The sequence below is a fragment of the Ursus arctos genome, unplaced genomic scaffold (genome assembly GCF_023065955.2).
Source record: "Ursus arctos isolate Adak ecotype North America unplaced genomic scaffold, UrsArc2.0 scaffold_20, whole genome shotgun sequence".
Lineage (NCBI taxonomy): Eukaryota > Metazoa > Chordata > Mammalia > Carnivora > Ursidae > Ursus > Ursus arctos.
This window is the reverse complement of record NW_026622875.1, coordinates 13,123,482-13,140,025: the sequence shown is the minus strand read 5'-3', so window position 1 is coordinate 13,140,025 and position 16,544 is coordinate 13,123,482. Positions and strand designations below refer to the sequence as shown.

Below are 16,544 nucleotides of genomic sequence, written 5' to 3'. Positions count from 1 at the left end.
GGAGATTTTTTTTTTGAGCATAGGTCTTGTGCGTGCATGTCCTAAGACTTCACCTCTACTGCTTTGCCTGGGCTAGCTAAGAATGCATGTTTTGCATTAAATTACTTATAGGTTTCTGTATCAGGTAGCCAACCCACAACATAAACCCAAGAAGCATTAGAATAAAAAAGAGCGCACATCTCAGATGTGAATGTAAGTCAACTTGTTTCACTGCCAATTTTAATGGGTAACATTTTCTGTACATTGGTGAAAATGTCCGTAATTACATACTCAAGCTTTGAAAATATTTAGGTTATTAAATACTTGCTATATAGGCAATTTCTTTAATAGTTATTCAGCAAAGTTGGGAGACTTCTGAAAAGAATCAACTTTTCTATCAATTTTTCTTGACACTTTGTGGTGTGCAGAGAGCAGGTGAGGTTCTTATTTAAAAATTTGAAGTAAACTTTATCAAATTAAAAAGTATTTTGGAAATAGCTTATGTTTGCTGTTGGGCATTTTGTTTAGATGATAATGTAATTTGGATAAAATAGAATTTGCATCAATCGATGATTTTGCTTTTTTTTAAAAGACCAAATGTTTATGAAGTATTTAAAGTCATAAGGTTCTATGCTTTCTATATTCTTTCAAATTAATGGAAATGTGTGTATATATCTGTGCTGTCCTTTTCACCATTCTTATTTTCCTTCAGTTTTCTCCAGTATTAAGAACGTAGTAAATGTATATCCTAACCAGTCATATATTCATCATTTATGGGCATGTTACGAGTATATCGTAAAAGTTCCTTATTGTGTGAGGTGTTTATTTGAGAATGAATCAGTTTGTTCCAGGCATTAACGTTACTGTTAATTGATTCCCAACCAAGTTATATTTTATATGAAAGCATTATAAAAGAAACATGCATAACTGTTCAACTGGACCTCTTGTATTTATAGAATTTTCTCTGTGTCTGTTGTCTGCAAGCAAAATACACCGGTATGATGTGATGGCCATAATTTCTGGTTCACACCATGTGTTATTTTAGCCTTGGGCACCATTCCTCAGTACCTTCCAAAGTAGTAGTCACGAATAAAACCCTTTTTGCTAGGTGACTCATAAAACATTACCCATTGGTTTTCACAGGGGGACTTCTTACTATCCCTAAATCTGCATTATCAGAAACAAAGTCACAAAATCTGGCTGTGGTTTTTTTTTAGGTATAGTTTGTCTCTCTACTTGAGACACTTAAACACCATTGAAAATTTACTAAATAGGGTTTTCGACAATTCATTGCTAATGAACTGAGTGAATAGAAAATCCCTGGTCCTGAAATGCTGATTGTCATGCTTGGTGTCAGCTAATTGGAGGCATAACCAATTCTCTTCTACAAAGAGGTCTTCACATTTTTTCAGTTGCCTTAGGGGGAGTAATTGTTAAATGAAGAGAACAAGACCCAGAAGAATGAAAATTATGTTTGAGGATGATCTATCAAGAATATTTTCATTTACCGGATGCATTTATTTCAAATTATGCAAAAGGCCCTTGAATCACCATCTCTGAGTCCAAATACTTCTCTTGTCTGATTACAAATAAAGCAGTAAGAGAGAACTGCTCTTATAAAGGCCAGGAAGATGGGTCAGTATTGAATAGCACAGCTTCTTAAGGTTTTAGAAAGTGGAAGGTTAAAAAAAAAAAAAATTCCATGGGTTTATGTTTCTTCTATGGAGGCAAGCCCAAATCAAAGTGCATAGAAACAGACTAGAGAGACCACATGTAGGAATTTACCTCAGGTCGCAATGTAGTGATGAGTCTGTGTGGTTACCAGAACTTCCCAGTTAACTGAAGCTTATTCCTTTAGCACATGTAAGTCAGGTGTCTGAGCCATGGGGGCTTGAGCAGGGGCACAACCATGTCTTATTTTCTCTTCTAGTGATGTGCTCAAAGTCAGACTTCAGCTGGCTAGACACAAATATTTGGTCACAAACCAGCCTCCTGAGTTATCCTTTGGCTCACATAAAAATATGAACTTTTTTTAAAAGATTTTATTTGAAAGAGAGAGAGACAGAGCATGAGTAGAGGGGAGGAAGCAGAGGTAGAGGGAGAAGCAGATCCCCCCCCACCCCGCCCGCACTGAGTAGCGAGCCTGATATGGGGCTCAGTCCCAGGACCCTGAGATCGTGACCTGAGCCAAAGGCAGACGCTTAACCGACTGAGTCACCCAGTTGCCCCTAAAAATATGAACTTAATGTTACCTTTGAATGTTTCAGTTAAGCCCAATAAATCAACAGGGGGAAATTGAGCTACTTTGCGGGTATTAATGCAGGTCAAATAAGTAATTGTTAGAATGATAGATGCTAAAAATTAAAATTGAATTTTCAGAACAAAAGATGGTGCTAAAAAATATGGGGCATTTGGAAAGCATTTGGTAAACTAATTGATGCTGAAATATAAATCTGAATTTACTTCTGGAACTCTTGGTTAATAGATAAAACTAAATTAAATCTTAGAGTTTCTCAATACTTATTGAGTACTTGCTATGTGCCAGACACCATGCTAGAAACTGCTTAAAAATAAAGCTTAGAAAGTTTTCAGAAAATAACAGATAAATGGATTATATATAACTAAGGTGACCATATGTCCTGATTTGCCAGGCATGGTCCCACTTTGCACCTCTTGTCCTGGCCTGTTCTGGTTTGAATTATACATTATATAGTCTCTTGTTGATTTAATACAGCAAAACCGCCCCCACCAACGTCAAGAAACTTAATAAAACTGAGTCTTTAGTATCCTTGCTTATTCCCACATTGTGGTCCTTGTTTGGTATTGGTAAAGTCTTTCAAGTCACTAAAGAACTTCTCTTATTCGTTCTTTTTCAACAAATTCAACTGTTTGTGCAATTATCAATATAATGTGTTTCTAGGATTATTTTGGGGTTAGACCAAAAGTAGGGCATTTCAGTTCCGTGGGAGAGACTGGGGTATCTTTCATTCAAGGAAACATGATGATAAAGCCATGCACAGAGTACATGGGGACTGTGTCCTGGCCAGCTTGGAGGATTTGATTTTCCCAGGAAGGATATTGTAGATCTGTATTATTACCTACTATACTTACATAAGTCAGGAAAAATTGGTGGTAGGAGGGAGCATAGTATGTTCATAAGTAAATAGTTTACCTTGAGACAAATATGATCGACAGAGAATGCATGAATTTGACAGTGTAAAAAATGTATGTGAGATTTCTTATCTCTTTCTCTGTTTCTTTGAAAGTTAGTCTTTTACCTTATGTGTTAATTTTGTGATTTTTTTTTTTAACGTAGAGTAGTTTTAAATTCCTATTTCTTAAGTGGCCACCATCTGAACTGTTACCCGCCAATAAGAGTGTTTCCCGGGAACTCAGCTGTTTCCCTTATTAGTATTCTAGTTTACCCACAGTAAGTCATAGTTCCTTTCGTAGTGTTCTTCAATAAGCATAGAGTGTGAAAAGGTCTGTCTTTATGCATCTGCGTGCAGCTGTCACACACAGATCACATCTTGTTCCCTCTAAGACAAAATACGATGTGGGAATTATAAACACTTATGGATCTCAAGATTTTAACTCACATATAAATAATTCATTTTTCTTCCTTTCTGTAAAAAGGATAATGTGCAAATATTTGTCCCCACAAAAAAGCAAAATAGTGTATTTCAGAGACCTTGTAGGGCACTGTCAGGGAGCACGGATTCAAGGAGTGACATTTAACGATGTGGTTGATCTGATGACTCCTTGGCAGTGTTTGGAAGATCAAAAGCCTTTCAGATACTCTGGGGGTGGGGGGAGGGGGGAGAGTTGTAGGTCCTGGATGGCCACACTGCCATGGAATGAGTTCTCACAGAAGGGAGTTGGGGCAATTTTCCTTAAACCCAAGTAAATATGACATAATTGCACTTAGATTAATCAGCTAAAGGCTGAGGGTATCTTTATTGTCCCCTATTCTGGAAATTGAGATTCTTGTTGAAGCCATTATTTGCACTCTCAGCAACTTGCGTTTGGCCCATGGATAGATGGTCAGTCGCCTTAGGAAATGCCCTCCAGTGATTTTATATGAGGATCAGAGAAAGGATTTTACCAAAGGATATATACATTTGGTTTTAATATTTCAGTAACAAGTCTTAATAGAGATTCCTCTCTCTGGTTTTTATTAGAGTGAGTTGTGGAGGCTCTATGTCCCTGAAGGATAAGCACCAAATGAAGATTTAAGTATTTCCATTTTTAATATCACATATGGAGACATCTTGTCATAATGGCAAGCGCCCTGGCTGAGTTCGGATGATGACTCTGCCAGGTCCAGCTTGGTGAGCTTGCTCAGCTGCTCAAGCTCGTTGAACCTGGCTTTTTCACTGAAGAAAGTGAGTGAGGATGGTCCTCCCTCTGTGCAGAGTTCTTGTGAGAAAATGGGAGTAATAACAAGAAGTCCAGTCTCTGGCATAGCATAGATGTTTAATGATTGTTGTTTGCCCTCTAAAACTAAATGTTTAGTTTTCTCTCTGTTACAAGAGTCTACGCTATTTTCCAAGCACATTAAATAGTTTTGTAGAAGTATAATTTAACACTTTTGAAAAATGAGGACATCTGTTCTATAAAACAACAGTAAAATATTTTGGAATAAACCCCATTCTTTAAAATTAGTTAAGTCCTGTAAAAACCCAGGGATGGTTAGAAGCTAGACTTTTTTTGTGATGATTATTGCAAGCTGCCATGAAATAGCTTCTGATACCATAACATAAAACACATACAGCTGCTCTTATAAATATATTTATTTTTCAAAGGACAACACATGTATTAAATTGAGACTGGTAAGCAGAATTTAATTGGTTTTATATTGTAGTTCATTAGAATTATATTTGCTATTGACGTGCATTTTTATTGATTGTATTCTAATTGATGATTAGTCATAGGAGGTACCACATTCATCTCTTGACTACATGGTTAAATAGATAATTTTTAGGTCACTATGAAGAAACTTCATTAAAAAGTCATGAAATTTGTATATGGCATTTCTATAAGAGAACACATGTTCTCTTTCTTTTATGGGCACAGAGTGCTACATCTCTGTGGTTTCAGATTTCACACCAAGGCTCATGCCTTTCAGTCTAGAGGGGCATTTATATCCTGGGCTGTACAGGAAAGCTGTCTCAGCCTCTTTGATAAGTAGACCATTGATTAGTTTGGCTTGTATTTATGTCTGTGTTACTGTTGGAAACATCTATAGTCTTTGGAAGAGATAAGTTTAATAGTCTCTGCACACATAGAAAATTGACGAGAAGTTATATTTAATGCAGTTTGGAAAACTCCAAGTTGTATAATCATCTAATTAGATTTGGTGTCATGGATTATTGGGGTTATTAGCCAGGAGTGCAAATCAAGCTCTTGCTGTTATGATCGAGAGTCCACCTCGGCTTTGTTTTCCAGGGCCCACCGGGGGACCAGGCTGCTCTCTTTGCTGCACAGGCTCGGCCCTCCCCTCAGCTCCCCCAGTATCCAGGGCTGCAGCAAGCACAGGTATCCGCATTTGCTTTGTAGATGCTGCTGGGATTTTTAATGTTCATTATTTGAAATGGGAAACCAAGTAAATAAGATATCAGCTCTTTATGGGGTTTAGAACGTAGTACTTCTGCTTATAGATTATCATTGACATCCCAAAAGCATTACCAGTGATGAACAAGCCTTAGGATTGAGTGATTTAAAGAGCATAAAATATTTCAGAAAGTTCTTGAGTTAAAAATATAAATAACCTCTCTATTAACGATGATGGTAGATGTTGAAATGCTTCACAGTCCCAGAGTGCTTATTTTCTGTTAAAATGAATAATGATGTAATTCATGATTGAATTGATCAAAGTAAAAGATAGGTTTGCAGAGGAATCATGGTAGAATAAGAAGGTAATTGGCTTTGCAATCAGACCATGTTGCAGTTTCTGGCAACTTACTAGTTGTGTAACATTGTGCAGGTTATTCTGTGTCTTGGTTTCCTTCTTTGTAAAGTAGAGATGAGCATGTGAGGATTTAAGACCACCTGTGGAACCAGCACAGCACCAGATCCGTGGTAGCCGCTCAACACATGATAGACTTGCCGGATATAATGCCACTCTTGAGCTATTTTTCTTAATAATTTTGTTGTTTCTGCATCTCTATACTTTTACTCTGTCCCTCTCATAATTAGGAGCCCGGGGATGTTGGCGAGATTGCTAGCGGGGCTAACAATTCCCACGTCTGCAGCCAAAAGGCCATCTGCGATTGGCTCTCCAGCACTGAGCCCCACAGCGGGATCCGTGCATGCTGCTGGCTGGACGTTGATTATGCATTACTCTGTCTTCCAAGTCAGAGCCATTAAACTACCTTAGAGTGTGGTTCTTGGAGGATTTCAATCAGCATTCCATTCTATAACTTGCAGATAGTCACCCAGCAGAGCCTCAGGTTTTTCATTTACATTAGGTTTCAAGATCAGGGGAACAGGCGCTTGTATATTAATATTGAATAGAAAAATTAAATATTCAGAGTATTGGTAGAGTGCTGAAAAGGGCTATAGTCCAACCTAGGCTAGAGGGTATCGAATAGTCCCCAATGACACCCTTACGCTCTGGTTAAGGTATTGTTTTTTTGGTTTTTGGTTTTTGGTAACTAATTAGTTACTACAGGCAAATTCACCAGATCCAAGGTGTAGGTGTAGTTATATATCAGGAAAGTGTACTCCCATCATTTTAATTTACACTGGACATAGGTGGCTTTTCTTTCTAATTTTGGAAATGAAATTAATGGTGCTTGGGATCTGTTGAACATTGATGTCATCTGTGCACTTAAGGTATGGATGCTTGCTAGCTTATTTCTGTACAGAAACATGTCTTTCCTTTCCTCAAAATAAGCAACTGATTCTAGAACTGATCTCTTAACCAAATGAGGATGTGTTTTGTTTTTTAAGATTTACTTATTTACCAGAGAGAGAGAAAGAGAGAGCATGAGTGGGAGGGGCAGAAGGAGAAGGAGAGCGAATCCGAAGCAGACTCCATGAAGAGCAGTGAGCCCGATGCAGGGCTCAGTCTCAGGACCCTGAGATCATGACCTGACCCAAAGCTGAGAGTCAGACGCTCAACTGACTGTGCCACCTAGGCGCCCCTCGTTTTCTTTTAATTGAAATTTCTGATGAATCATGATCCAACCGGTTCATTCTATTGCTTTCTCACTAGCCTCTTACCTCCAGAGTAGTCCTCCTCATATGTTGGATTGTAAGAACCTTTGAGAACAGTGACTTTCAGGGAACTCGTCCTGGGTTTGTTTTTGCCCCATGTAGCTTAGCGATAGCAAAGTTGGCGGTAAACTGAAACACCGACTTCTTGTGCCCACCTGCAGACCATGCCCCAGGGCTATACGATGTATGGAACGCAGATGCCTCTGCAGCAGACCCCACAGCCGCAGGCTGGCGGCGTGGTCCTCTCTCCCAACTACAGCTCCCGAACCTATCCGGCCGCACATTCCAACCCGGCGCTAATGGAAAGACTCAGACAGATGCAGCAGCAGCCCAGTGGCTACGTTCAGCAGCAGGCATCGCCATACCTGCAGCCCTTGACTGGCTCTCAGAGGTGATACATGTGGAAATAATGATTGCAATAGCAGACCCTCACTCACATTCTTGTATTTGTTACACATTGTCTAGGGCATGGTGCTTTATAATTGTTTTTATGAGCTTGCATATTTGCATATAATTTACATTCTGTCATCTCAGTAGCATCCAGATAGAGGAGCAAAATAAGCAATGCCCCATCTTGTTTATTTCATTCGAGGCCCCTGTAGTTAAACTCACATCTGCCATAGTATGGGTGTAGTATTTTAGATGATGCCAGTGGGTTAGCTCCAAAGTTTTACGCTCTTTCGAAAAGATTTTTGGCTAAAAATACCTTAAGATGAAAAAATTGCTGATTATTGTTAGCATTGCCTTACTAGAATATTTTGATTGGAGCCATAAAGTCTGTGATTGTTAATACTCACCGTGCATGGTGCCCACAAGAGTTTTGTTATATTTTAGTTTCCACCTTTTCTGCTTCAGGTATGGTTGGCAAAAGAGGATCATGAAAGATTCTTTCTCAGTTCTTGCTGTAATTGAATCCCATAGACATAGTGCATGGTGACCACCAGCCACGTGTGGCTATTTAAAGTAAGACTAATTAAAGTTAAATTAAAAACCTAGTTTCTCAGTCACGCTAGTCACATTTTAAGTGTTCAGTAACCCCATGCAGTCAAGCAGAGCCAACTTTGAAGGTGCGGGACCTGCGCAGTCGCATGGTACACTGTGTTTAGAAGGCTCCCATACTTAATGTAATGGTCTACTGGTACTGTCTTGAAAATCCTACTAGTTTTTGATCAAGGAACCTTGTGTTTTTGTTTCACACGGAGACCCAGAAATTATATAGCTGGTCCTGGAGGCCAGTAGCTAACTTATTGGACAGCACAGCTGTAGAACATTTTAGGCATCATAAAAACTTCTGTTGGATAACATTGGTCTAGAAGAATTAAGTTTCATGCAAAATTTTGCATTATAGTAGACAGCAGCTTAGCTTCCATGTGTTACAATCAGTCGCTGTACATTAACACCAAGTTGTTTCAGCTTGGAAAGTTGGCGCGGTTGATGGTAGCACATTTGGGAAAATAAATAAAATTGGAAAAACATGCATTGTGTTTATTATTATTCTAATAAGTGGCAGCATAGCATATTGCCTATGAGCTTGAACTTCAGAGCTCAGCTGTTGTGGGTTTCAGTCCCACCTGCGCTCTTTACCTGATGGTCTGAATAACTTTGGGAAGTTACTTCTCTAGTCTCTGTTGTCTCATTTTTAAAATAGGGGTAACAAAATGCAAGTCAAAACCACACTGAGGTATCACTTCTCATCAGTCAGAATGGGTAGTATCAAAAAGACAAGAAATAACAGGTGTTGGCAAGAAATAACAGGTGGAGAAAAAGGGAATGCTTGTGGCCTGGTGGTGGTGATATGAATTGGTGCAGCTGCTGTGGAAAACAGTATGGAGATTCCTCAAAAAATAAAAAATAGAATTGCCAAATGATCCAATAATTCCACAGCTGGGTATTTACTCAGAGAATACAAAAACACTAATTTAAAGGGACACATGCAGCCCCGTGTTTACTGCAGCATTACTACAATAGCCAAGCTATGGAGGCAGCCCAAGTGTCCATCGAAAGATGAATGGATTAAGAAGATGTCACGTATATATAGAACGGACTATTACTCAGCCATAAAAAGAAGGAGCTCCCGCCATTCGTGACAAAACAGCTAGAAAGTATAATGCTAGTTGAAATAAGTCAGAGAAAGACAGATACCATAAGATTTCACTGATACGTGGAATATGAAAAACAAAACAATAAACAAACAAAAAATAGAAACAGACTATTACAGAGAACAAACTGGTGGTTGCCAGAGGGAAAAGGGCAGAGAGATGGGCAAAATAAGTGAAGGGGATTACGAGGCACAGATTTCTAGTTATAAAATAAGTATGTTACAGGGATGAGAAGTGCAGCATAAGGAGTATAGTCAGTACTATTGTAATAACCTTGGTGACAAGTGGTAACTACACTTACCGTGGTGAGCACTTCATAATGTATAGAATTGTTGGATCTCACCCACTCACTGCTTAACTGCAGGCCATGCAATTTGAAAGCAAAATTTCTTACATGCGTTTGAAAAAAAATAAAACTGAAGTTGAGCTGCTTCTCATTTCCAAATTGCTGTCCAAAATACAAATGTCAACTATCTTTCAGTTAAAGGTTTTAACTAAATAAAATGGGGATAATAAAACTGCTGACCTCAAAGGGTTGCTGTGGGGAGTAATGAAATAATACATTTCAGCCTCATTACCACTGTGCCTTCTCCAGAGTAAATGCTCAAATAATGTCACTTATTATTAAAAACTATCAAAATATTTTTAAAAAGTGATTTCACCATGATTGCAATTTTATCTTAAGTAGTGAGCATGCTTGCTGTCCTTTGTCCAGTGACCCCATTTCTCCCTGGGAATAGATTATCTTCATCACTGGTCTCTACTGCATGTGAATCGTACAACTGAATACTGAACACGGCCGTTTCTTTGTGAACGTGCGTAATGTGCCAGTGGCACTGATGAAGAATATGGCAGTTTGCCTGGGTGTGAAACCAAGTTGTGCTATGTTTTTTAGCAGACTGAATCATCAGTCCCTTCAGCAGAGCCCTCTGGTAGGTGGAGGAATCGATGCGGTGCTGACTTCCACACATCCAAGCCTTCCCTCGGTGCCCCTCCCTCAGGACCCGATGAGACCCAGGCAGCCACAGGTTCGACAGCAGCAGAGGCTCCTCCAGGTCCGTGGCTGGGGGTGAGGGCAGTGCATGGGGGCTTCTCAGTAGTCCTAAGAAATAAGAGGCACTCTTATTTATTAAAGAGGCTTGAATTACCAAGTTCCAAGGAACCCCGTGTAGTTGACCCTAGGAGCTCAACTGATGTAATTCAGTTCCAACTTGTCCAGGGTCTTCCTTTCTCTGTGCTTTTGCCAGGTTATGGGCAGGAGGGTGCATTTTGCAGAATGCCCTTCCCCTTTCACAGAGGTTCAGAAGAGGGTAACAGGCTGCCTTTATCTTAATAATGTAAGCGTCAGCTCACCCACTCACTGTTTAACTACAGGCCATGCAATTTGAATGCAAAATTTCTTCTCTGTGTTTGAAAACAAACAAAACCAAAATTGAGCTGTCCACAGCTTTCATCAGATTCCCAGAGGGGTCTGTCTGTAATCCAAAAAATTATCTCTGACACTCCTGGTCTGATTTAAGCTGGGAAGTTGGAGTGACGTACGTAGGATATTTCATATTGTCTCTGGCTATCCTTCATTTAGTTGATGTAAATATTTAAGTACCTTGGATAAAGGATTCCTCCTCTTTGACACATTCTTGCTTCTAACATATTCATTTAGGAAATATAGGCTATTGATTTTTTACCTGTTCCATTTGTCTTCATTATTAGCAAGTTTGTCCTATGTTACTAGATTGGATATTGTCTGATGAGTCTGTACAGTGGACTCATCAGTAATTCACCGTGAGATGCACTGTCATTTTCTGTGTTACTAAGAAAGAAATAAGAACACCACCAAAAATGGGGAGTCTCGTAGAACTGGGATACCCAAACCTATACTCTGGGAATGAGTTCAATGAAACTGTCATGCAGAAAGGAACAGTAAAGCAACCTGCATGTCTCAACCTTGACCCTGGTTGGAGGGAAGAAAAGAATACCTCCCCTGAGAATTTGAACCACAAGTTCAAGTGAGTTTGAGATCTGAATTCAGTGTGATCCAAAAAGTTCTAGTTGACAGTACTCCCAGGTGTTAGGCAGAAGCCAACACAAATCCTCTAGAAAAATGGATTTTACAATTATAAAATGGCATTAGTTGTAAGATGCCATTAGTTGCATCTCAGTGTGTAGTAAGAGTTCAGTAAGAACTCAATGTGTAGTAAGAGTTCAATAAGAACTCAATGTGTAGTAAGAGTTCAATAAGAAAATATAAGAAAAGCACTCATTTAGTAATATTATTAAGAATAGTCATAGTGATATTTTCATAAATAATTTTGTCTCAGGTTCTGAGAAAATGTTTTAGAACTTAATAGAACTGATATTTTTATTTCCCTCTGTTTTAAATTTCTCATTTCCAAATCACAAAGGGAAGTTATTACATTATATATTTACTACTTCCTGTCTTACACTGCTTTTCAAGGCTGCAAATTTTGAAAGTGTTTTTTTTGTTGATTAACATGTACTTTTTTATCCCAAGTAGCATAATATGCCCTTCTGGTAATTTCTTCATTACTACAAATTCCCTGGAGATAAAGAAAAGGGATTTGCTTCTGCCTCAGGAATTATGCTTACTCTTTTCTTGGTGACTGACTACCTCCAAAAGGAACAAATTGATAATTATGAGGTTAGGTTCGATTTTTCTTGGAAGAATTCACGGAGAGCCAAATGGAGAGTTGGCTTTGTATTGCAGTCATTATGGTTCTGGTCCCACTTGCGTTGTCCTAGGTGGGAGTGACCCTGCCCAGACCTCCTGCTAGGATTCCACATCCATGAGTGTTGACACTCAGTGGGAAATACTATCTGGTAATAGCTATTTATTACCTTGCCCTAAAGAAGACAAATTTGGGGGATAGTAAGCAAACCAAGTTGGAAATGCAGAGGATGAAAAGAAGTCCAGCATTGTCGTCATCAAGATGAAGTGCCTGGGTAGAGGACACACTGAAGGTCACCAAGACAAACCACCTATTAATATTTTCCTCTCCTCTGTGTCCCACATGGTGGATGAGTAGTGTGTGTTTCTTCCGTGACTTGGAGGTGTTTTCTAAGGGCTCTTTATTAATGCCAACTCGGTCACTGATGTAATTTGTTTTTATGCTGGTAATTTTTGCCAGAACTTCCCACATATGCATCTTCCTTTTAAAAATTCTAATCTTTAAGAACTACTCCTCTTCTTCTTCCTGTTTTTCTTTCTTTAAGAAGTCTACATTTTTCTTTAAAAAAAATTAATCTTCAAGAGTTCCTCTAGATGTCATAGGGACTAAAAAGGTACTTACTTAGTAGTCCTTTTCCAACCTACTGGTATAAGATAGGATAAAGTCTGTGCAAGAGCAGATAATGTGAAAGATGTTAAAACAGTAAGTATAAAGGGTGTCCCTGGACTGCAGAGGGCAGTATAGACGGTGAACACTGTGACGACAGAAGGAAGAGCTCCTTGGGGTTGTGGTGGTCCAAGAAGCCTACAAGGAGAACAGATGTAGGTCTTGACCTTGAAAGATGAATAATGTTTATCAGGACAAAGATGCAGGAGGTAAGTGTATATCATTTTCATTGCAACAACATAATTAGGTAAAAGGTATATAGGGGAGGGGAGGGAGGAGATTGGAATATATTACCCTCTCTATTTAAGTGTCTAATTCTTTTCTCTTTCTTTCTAGATGCAGCAACCCCCACAGCCCCAGCAGCCCCCACAGCCCCAGAGTCAGACCCTTGGTCTCCAAGCGATGCAGCCCCAGCAGCCTTTGGTAAGGAACCTGGTGTTTTGGAACCAAACACGTGGGGTTCTTCTTTAAAGGCAGGTTGCATTTTTCATCCCATAAGATTGTTTGTTAAGAACTGAAATAGCTTAAATGTACACTCGCAAATTTTCCCTATAACTTTTATCAGAGTAGCTTATTTGTTTTCAGAAAGGTATAAATAAATATTGGGGTTCAGTAAGTTATACCATTTATCCTCTTCAGATTTTTTCAGGCTTTTCCATGGACTAAAATATTTATGTTGAGACACCAGTTTTTTCTAAAAAATGTTAAAATGGTAATTTACCATATCTATTTGAGTTTTTACTATAATTTCAAAAAAGCATGAATGTGCTTTCTAAAATATTATCTTCACTGATATAAAAGAAACTGATTTCAGCGAGTTGTTTTCCGTAAGAATTTTCATATAATTCGTAACCGTGTATTTAACTTCTTTAGCCTTGTAAGTCATATTTTGAAAACGTTAGGTGCATGGCATCAGGGTTTTCTGAACCACAGTAATTTACAACATCCTTTACGTTTCCAGGTGCCATAGCCCTGCTTTATTATTTACTTAAGCACTTTTCTTCAAATTGCCTCTTTTTTTCTATTCATTTAAATAAGTATATTCTTTTTTAATGCCATCAGTGGTCAGGCACCTGCCACATATTGGAACTATCTGTAAAAATAAATACTTACACCGAAGGTAACCGAACAGCATGAGTTGTGTGAGTGAGTACTACCTAACAGGAGCTGGCTTACTGCACTTTGGGAAACCCGGCTGTAGACTCTTTTCAGGACAGGAGTAGAATGATGGATGGTTTCACAACTTTTGCAGTAAAGAAAGAACAACAGAGCCAGGACTGTAGTATATCAGGAGAGATCAGATCAGTAGAGCTAGGTGATAAAGGACAGGTAGTGCCCAAGTAGACTAATAACAGAACATCAGCAACTGGAATAGGACATCTCGGTGCATTTTACAAGCCTCCCCGCCTTGGCCGGTTTGGTCCCCATTAGCAAGGAAATTCTTCTTTATCGTGAATCTAGTTTTTCTAGTTCCAATTCTTTTTTTTTTTTTTTTTTTGGTATCTCGCCCAAGAAGATAGAACTCTTTACTTTGAAGTAATTTCAAACTAACAGAGGAATTAAAGAATAATACAAAGAATTACCATAAATCCTCTTCCCAGATTCACTAATAACATTTTGTCATATTTGCTTTATTACTCTTTCTACACACGCACACATACGCACTCCCCTCGCTCCTTCCCCCCGCCCCGATCTGTACATATGAGTAAGTTGCAGACTCGTGCCTCTTTAATCCAAATATTTCACTATGATCATTTAGGAATAAGGGTACTCTCTTACAAAAACTTGGTGCAATTATTAAAATCAGGTAGCCTAACATTAATACAATGTTACAATCTATACATCTTTTGCAAATTGTGCCAATTGCACCAATAATGTTCCTTATTGCAGTTTTTTTTCTGGTCTAGGATCACACTTTGCATTTAGCTTTTCCGTCTTTTTACTCAGCTTTAATCGGGAACAATTCTGCAGCCTCTTTTTGTCTTTGTTTTTTTGTTTTCATGACCGTGACATTTTGAAGTACATAGAATTTTTAGAGTGTAAATCAGTTTTTGATTTGTCTGATGTTTCCTCACGACTAGATTCAGATCATGCACTTTGGCGGGAGTATCACAGAGGTGATGTTGTATCTTTCTCAGGTATCACATTAGGATATACATTATTGGTGCTATTACATTAATCTTTTTCTTTAGGTGATATGATAGATTTCTCCACTATAAGCTTATTGATTTTTCTTTTGTAGCTAATAAATAATTTATGGAGATAGCTTGATAAAATCTGACTATTCTTTTACTTATGGGCCTTTACCCGCTAATATTACCATTTGTTAAATTATTCTTGGCCCAGTTCAATTTTGCTATGGTCGTGGAGAAATGATTAACTAGCTCCATTAGTCTGTATTTAACGGTTGGAATTCTATTTAAGGAAGAGCTTTCCCTTCTTCCCTATTTGTCTATCTGTGTCTCCCTAAGTTGTGTTTTATATACGAAGCCTAACATTTTACTCTTCTATTTTATTTTAATTTTTTTAGAGAGAAAGAGAGGGACACACTGGTGGTGGTGGGGGAACGGGAGAGGGGGAGAGAGAGAATCTTAAGCATGCTCCATGCCCAGCATGGAGCCTGACACGGGGCTTGATCTCACAACCCTGAGATTATGACCTTAGCAGAAGTCAGGAGTCACTTGCTTAAGCGACTGAGCCACCCAGTCGCCGCATTTTAAGACATGCAGCTACTAGGGTGAGTTTAGACTCTTTCTCCCACTTCATCCGGTATTCCAGTTACACGTGGCATCTATTAGATCACATTTGCCAATTTACAAATTCACATTCCACCGGATATGTTATTGTATCAGGCAGTAAAAAAGCTTAAAGTAGCCCTACTCTTTTGCTTCTGTATACAACAAAACATTCTGGTGATATTTTGACAGAAAACCAAGAAATAAGTGATAATTTATCTGCAAATTATGTCATGTTGCGTGTTTGGGATATTTGATGTTGGCATGACAAATTTCTAACCTTTTTTTCTTTCTCATTTGAAACAAAGGCTTCCTATGCTATAATGCTCTTGTAAGCAACAGAGGCTTATGTAAAGAACTAGGGAAATAACTATAATACACCTTTTCAGAGATTCATGCAAATTCGTAAGTGAACACCTGATTAACAGTTATAAGGAACCCATTAATTTAAGAATTGTAACTTCTTTGGCTAGCCATTATTAAAAAGGAAATGACTGTATAATATCTACCATACCAGTAAAGCAAGCATTAAGTGTAGAAATGCTTCAGTTACTTTTGAATATATAACAGTATGGTATTGGACATTTTTAGTTGTTTTTGAACCCTTGATTCATATATGTAAATAAATAAGTATGAAATATGCACAGATAATCAGCTCGCAATAAACCTTACATTTAATCTATATATTTAAATTTATTTTTATTTAATCAAAGATGCATAACTGCCATCCTAAGGCCACGAGTTTTGCTTTTCAAAAATGTTGACTTTAATTTGTGGTCAGATATCCTTATAAGATAGTTCATAATTTCAACAAAAAACTTGGGTTGACACCTACAGTTAAGCCGATAACAGTATCTCTGTTAGTCTATTAGTCTTTCTTTTTGGCCTTTCATCCACCTATTATTAAACACTAATAATGTAACATATAATACATAATACATAAAATATTAAACGCATTTTTTTTTATTCTTAGAGAATCGTGCTATATAAACACAGATGGATATTGATATCAAGAACCTGAAATGTAATGGTTATTTTGGGTAGGGTAAAAAAAATAAACATTTGATTCTATTCCGAAGTTAAATTTGTAGGGCTGGAGTAGAAATTGTCTTTAAACTTCTTAATTATAATTTGAAGCAGAGGATCAGCTTTTGCAG

The 16,544-nt window shown here is 38.2% G+C and overlaps 1 protein-coding gene across 1 annotated transcript in view; it reads left to right on the top strand.

The window, feature by feature from the left end:
- The window catches only part of MED12L (mediator complex subunit 12L), a 314,505-nt gene that overhangs the window by 290,273 nt on the left and 7,688 nt on the right, over positions 1-16,544 (top strand). Inside the window, exons 40-43 of the mRNA XM_057315807.1 lie at positions 5,428-5,517; positions 7,362-7,591; positions 10,198-10,354; positions 12,989-13,075. Of these exons, the coding sequence (XP_057171790.1) occupies positions 5,428-5,517; positions 7,362-7,591; positions 10,198-10,354; positions 12,989-13,075 (564 nt within the window). The remainder of the gene's footprint in view (positions 1-5,427; positions 5,518-7,361; positions 7,592-10,197; positions 10,355-12,988; positions 13,076-16,544) is intronic.